Here is a 6000-nt window from a genome sequence, read left to right as displayed (position 1 = left end):
GCTATCAGAACTTTCCAGATCTATAGGAGTGTCTTGAGGGGACCAGGGCTGGATGTCTATAAATCAGCATATAAATGAAGCCGCCGTCTGTGAGGCTGATCACTCTTGGGGGCAGTGTACGTTATCTCAGTGTGTTGTTGGTTCCAGCGCGTTGGGCAGCCAGGGGAGAAGAGGGAGGGGGGGGGGGGGGGGGTGGGGGGATCATATGGCTCCATGTGCGTAGTTCAGTGCATTGGCCCGGCGGTGGCGCTGTGTGCGCCTCTAGCTGGCCTCCTCTATGAGCCGAGCCAGGGTGTCCCTCAGCTCCGTCAGCTCGAAGATCTTCCCGTCCAGCATCTCCAGCAGCGTCCGCAGGCTCTTCCTGAAGTTCTCCTGCTCTTCCTGGTTGTCCTCCAATCGCTGCTCGGCTCCCGTCAGCTGCTCCTCCAGCACCCGCCCGCGCAGCTCCGTCTCCTGGAGACGCAGAGACAATGTTTCTGGTGTTTTAAACATGGTGAGGGACACGTTCAGTCGCAACACACGCTGGCAATGGCTGTACTGCCATATCAAAATGGTGTCCCAGGAACAATATCTAAATGCAAATGAGGAGAATTTTCAACAAAAGATATCATTGTCCTAATAGACCTGTTCGTCGCTGTTTACAAACGTACCGTGTTCGAGCCAATCAGCAATACCAACTGAGTCACGTGACTAAGTTACCCCGGACCTGCGCGAGATGCTGCACCAAAACAAGTACAACAGGGTTCTATGGAGAAACCATGACACTCCCCTGACTAAAAGTAGTTTCAAACGAAAAATGGCTGGATGTCATTTAGCCAAATCAGCATGGCTGTGAGTGTGAGTCTTTCACCTTTTACATAATAGCTTTGGCATGGGTTGATGTTTAGATCGCTTGTTGTAACTTAATAGGCCAGGTTAATGATTATGAGTTATATTTCATATATGTTAATATCGATTATTGTTTACCTTTGAAAGAAGAAGTGGAAGTGGAAGAGTGTTTGTTTATTCTAGTCAGAGATACTATTATTTACATTAGTCGCCACGTTAGTAAAAATACAAGTCCCAGGATGCCTTGCACCTGCTACCAGCTGCGTCCTTTTAGGGTGATTGAGTTGCCGACGGCAGAGCTTTTTATGAATGAAACTGATGAGAACTCAACTGTAATGTAACGTGCGCTGAAGGTTCTATATAAAGTACAGCCTATTGGAATCCGACATATTGGACAATCTATTCTTTTGGAAAGTAGTTATTCTACATTTTTGGTGCCAAAACCAGGGAACTTTGGATCATTTAGAATTTAGATCATTTGGATATAACGATAGAATGGATGAACGTGAAACCGAACGTCGGAGTGAAATAGAGAGACAGAAACGGAAGCACGGTGCCATCAGAGGTGGTACTACACGTCTTATAAATCAGATTGACGCTGAGATTGGAAAGGAGGCTCCGAGTGTTGAAGACTTGACAACTATGTTGGATGTACTGGCATCGAAGGAGGACAGTTTGCTTGAAATTAACCGGGAAATAGAGCAGCTAACTTTGACGGAGGATTTGGACGCGGAGATTGAATCAACGGAGACGTGCAAGGAGCGCATCATTATCCAACGGAGCCGCGCACAACGAGAAATAAGGAACCAAAAGGAACTGACGGCAGAGGCCCGGCGGGTGAGTGATACTGAAGCAAGATCACAGAGACAGTCAGTAAAGCTACCAAGATTGGTCATTGAGAAATATAATGGAGATGTCAGTAAATGGCAGGAATTCTGGAGCCAGTATGAAACTGCTATTCACCATAATGACGCACTGTGTAAAAGAGAGAAGTTTACTTACCTGAAAACCTATCTCACTGGACCAGCTGCAAAGGCAATAGCAGGACTGACATTAACAGATGATAACTATGACAATGCGGTCACTTTATTGCAAAATAGATTTGGAAGGAAAGATCTACTGATCAGTGCTCATGTCAAAACTACTGAATTTTACTCCTGTGAAGAAAGCCTCTGACGTGAATGCATTGAGGCAGCTATATGATGAATGTGAAATTCAAATGAGGAGCTTGGAGTCACTGGGTGTAGTGTCAGAAACCTACGGAAGCCTGCTATGCCCAATTTTACTGCAGATGATTCCAGATAGCATAGCTCTTGAATATAGTCGTCAGAGGGGAGTAGATGATGAATGGAACGTTTCTGAAATAGTCACATTCCTACAGAGGGAGGTTCAGAGCAGAGAAAGAGCACTGCAAATGACAACATCATCCAACCATCAGAAAGAAGAGAGCAAGCCATGGAAACAGGCCTACTCATTCAGTGAAGTGAGATAAAAAAGGCCCAGCATGCAATCTACTGCTACACTGCATACAGCCAGCCAGGTGTACAACTGTTTGTTCTGTGACAGTGCTGATCACAAAGCAGAACATTGCCCAGACAACAATGTTATTGAACGTAAAGACAGACTAATGAGAATGGGAGGATGTTTTGTGTGTTTAGGACAGAAACACATAGCCAAATTCTGTAAAAAGCAGGTCTCCTGCGCAACCTGTGGAAGAAGACATCACATTGCTGTGTGCACTGGCAAGAAAAGTGAGGAGCAGAAACCCCCTGTTTCGGAAGAGGCTGTTGTTTCCTCAGTCATTCCTCATTCAGTGAAGATGAAACCAGATGGACAGAACACTGTGCTGTTACAAACTGCCAAGGCATGGGTGGAAGGCCCAGGAGGCAGGGCAATAGCTTGTTGCTTACTAGATGGAGGGAGTCAGAGGAGCTTCATCCATGAAAACCTTGTGAAGAGCCTGCAGTTACCAGTAATGAGACAAGAGAAACTCACTCTTCACACGTTTGGAAATGAAAGTGATCCAGAGCTCTCCATCCTGATAGGAGCAGACTATTATTGGCAAATAGTATCAGGCAAAGTGGAGAGGCTGACAGAGACTTTGGTTGCAGTGGAGAGCACCTTTGGATGGTCTGTGCAGGGGCCGGTGTCCATGTCAAGTGTAGCTGAGGCAGCATGCATGTTCATCCCCATTGATGAAGACACACTTGTCTCCAATCAACTAAAGGCATTCTGGGAAATTGAGTCTCTGGGTATAACAGGCGAGAAAACACAGAACCCAGCAGAAGAAGAAGCTCAACAGATGTTCAAGATAACAACAACCTTTAAAGATGGGCGATACCAAGTGGAGTTGCCATGGAAGGCAGAAAGAACAGAACTCCAAGACAACTACAGAATCGCTAAGAAAAGGTTTGATGCTCTGAAGAAAAGACTAAAAAAAGATGTTACCTCTTACAGCAGGTATCATGAAGTAGTGGAGGACTATTTACAACAGAACATAGCAGAGGACGTGCCGAAGGATGATGCAAGGACAGACAGTGTGAAATACTACTTACCTCACCACGCAGTACTCAGTTCTTGTGGCTTACTGGCCCACTAAAGGGAGAAGAGGAGGAAGAGCCACGAGTGTTAAGGATGACCAGAGTGGTCTTTGGCGCTTCCCGAAGTCCATTCTTACTCGTTGCTACAATCAGGAAACACCTGAAACAGGATGAGACAGAACATCCTTCCGTTGTAGAGACATTGAGAGAATCACTTTATGTCGATGATTTTATTGCAAGTTCACACAACGTTGAAGAAGCTTACACTGTGACGACAACTGCTAAACAAATGCTGTTGACCGCAGGCATGGACCTCTGCAAGTGGATGACAAACTCTCCTGAATTGATGGAAAAATGGGAGAAGAGCAAAACTGACCTCACGGTGGCGCCAGAGACACACAGAGAGGTACTGAAAGTGCTCGGCTTGGTATGGAGGCCAGAAACTGATGACTTCACATTTGACTTAAGGCCACTGGTGAGCATTCTAAAACAGAAGAACACAAAGAGACGTGTTCTGCAATCGTCTGCACACATTTATGACCCCCTTGGGTTCCTGACTCCTTTCACAGTCCGAGTCAAGTGCATGTTTCAAGAAATGTGGGAGAGAGGACTCTCCTGGAATGAGGAGCTACCACCTGATCTGTCTCGAGAATGGCAACAGTGGTGTTCGTAGCTCCCCCAGCTACACCAGCTCGCTATCCCAAGATGGTACAGAATAGACCTGCAGACAGAGAACAGCCACCTCCTGAAACTACATGTGTTCTGTGACGCCAGTGAAAGGGCTTACAGTGCTGTAGCCTACCTGCAGGGCGAAACCCAAGATGGAGAACTTAGAACGAGCTTAGTGGCATCCAAGTCCAGGGTAGCCCCTCTCAAGAAAATGACACCTGGAGCTCATGGGAGCTGTGATTGGGGCAAGACTAGCCAGCCACTTGATGAAGACTTTGAAAATGGAACACAAACAGATCACAATGTGGACAGACTCTATTTTTGTATTTGTATTTATTGGTTTAAAATACAGAGACAGTGCATATTAAGGAACATTTGACTGTAAATATGCCAGTTTAGCCAAGTTGGCTAATTTTCAACTGTAGTCTCTGGGGCAGGGCTTATGATTACGCTGCACTGGATTTGCAGCTCCGCTCACAAGTGGAAACAGTTTGTCTCAAACAGAGTGACAGAGATCCAGTCCTTGACCAACCCAGAGTCATGGTCACACATAAAAGGGAAGGTAAATCCAGCTGACCTCCCTACCAGAGGACAGACTGTGGAAAACCTGATACAGAACAAGCTATGGTGGTACGGACCTGAAGTTCTGACAACACCTGACCAGTCACCTGATCAGTCAGAGGAGACTGATGAGGGCCAGGTTTCAGAAGAAGTTCACACAGAACGCAAGTGCCATCACCAGGTCACAGTACAGCTTACTGCAAATGACGCAGATCTCTCTGAACCAGTATTGGAGCTGGCAAGATATAGCAAACTGTGAAGGGTCTTAAGAGTGACTGCCTGGATCAAGATATTCATAACCAATGCTCAAAGGAAGACAAAGACACAAGGAGAGCTGACTGCTGACGAGCTCTTTGAGGCAAAAAGGTACTGGATCAAGACAATACAACAACAACGTTTCAGTCAGGAGATCAAATTACTGAAGACAGGAAAGAATCTGACGAATGACTGTAAAATAAAGGAACTCCAACCATTCCTGGATGAATATGAACTGCTCAGCATGGGAGGTAGACTGCAACAGTCCAACTTCACCTTCCGAGAGCAGCACCCGTGGATTCTGCCCGGAAAACAAAGATACTCAGAAATGCTGATACAGTCCTGTCATGAAAAGATAATGCATTCAGGAGTGAGGGACACCTTAGTACAACTAAGAGAAAGATACTGGATACTGCGTGCTAGACAGCTAATCAAGCGTGTTTTAGCAAGATGCACTGTCTGCAAGAGATTCAAGGCAAAGGCTGGACGTCAGATCACTGCACCTTTACCAAGAGACAGAATAACTGAATCCCCACCCATCGAAGTCACAGGTGTGGATTTTGCAGGACCGCTTTATGTGAAGGCAAATGGATCGGTGACGAAGTCATACATTACACTGTTCACCTGTGCTGTGACCAGGGCGGTACACCTGGAACTGGTCTCAGATCAGTCGACAGAGAAATTCCTGTTAGCTCTGAAAAGATTCATTGCCAGAAGAGGAATATGTAAAGTTATCTACTCAGACAACGCAAGAACATTCAAGAGAGCTGAGCAGGACTTGAAGGAGCTGTGGAAGGCCATCAAAGACCCACAGCTGATGGAGTTCTTCTCAGAAAAGGGCATCACCTTCGCCTGTTCGAATCCAGCTCACAGCTCCGGGGTTGTCACCAGCTTGGCTGGCCATTCACACTAATACAATTGGCTGTATTAGAGGGTGGGAGAAGCTGGCGGGGTGGGTCCGGGTCGTTGTGAACAGCGACTCCTACAGTTCGGTCGGGGCGCCTGCTAAGCGCGGATAGGACCTGAGTGGGATAGTGTGATCCTTCCACACGCTACGCCCTCTCAGGGAGGATCCGCGCTGCCAGGTGAAAAGAAGCGGTTGATTGGCTGGACGTGTGTCGGAGGAAGCACGTGATAGCCTCCACTC

General features: G+C 46.7%; 1 protein-coding gene across 1 annotated transcript in view; it reads right to left on the bottom strand.

Moving 5' to 3' along the window:
- Positions 1-223: 223 nt before the first annotated feature.
- Positions 224-6000, bottom strand: part of homer1b (homer scaffold protein 1b) — a gene marked incomplete at its 5' end in the record, with an annotated part of 65129 nt that continues 59352 nt past the window's right edge. Inside the window, one exon of the mRNA XM_084322736.1 lies at positions 224-453. Coding sequence (XP_084178862.1) covers positions 262-453 — 192 coding nt within the window. The 3' untranslated portion in view covers positions 224-261. The remainder of the gene's footprint in view (positions 454-6000) is intronic.

This window comes from Notolepis coatsorum (genome assembly GCF_963971535.1).
Source record: "Notolepis coatsorum genome assembly, chromosome: 10".
In the NCBI taxonomy this organism is placed as follows: Eukaryota; Metazoa; Chordata; class Actinopteri; order Aulopiformes; family Paralepididae; genus Notolepis; species Notolepis coatsorum.
Note: the sequence above shows the minus strand (reverse complement) of the source record. Positions and strands in the feature narration are given on the sequence as shown.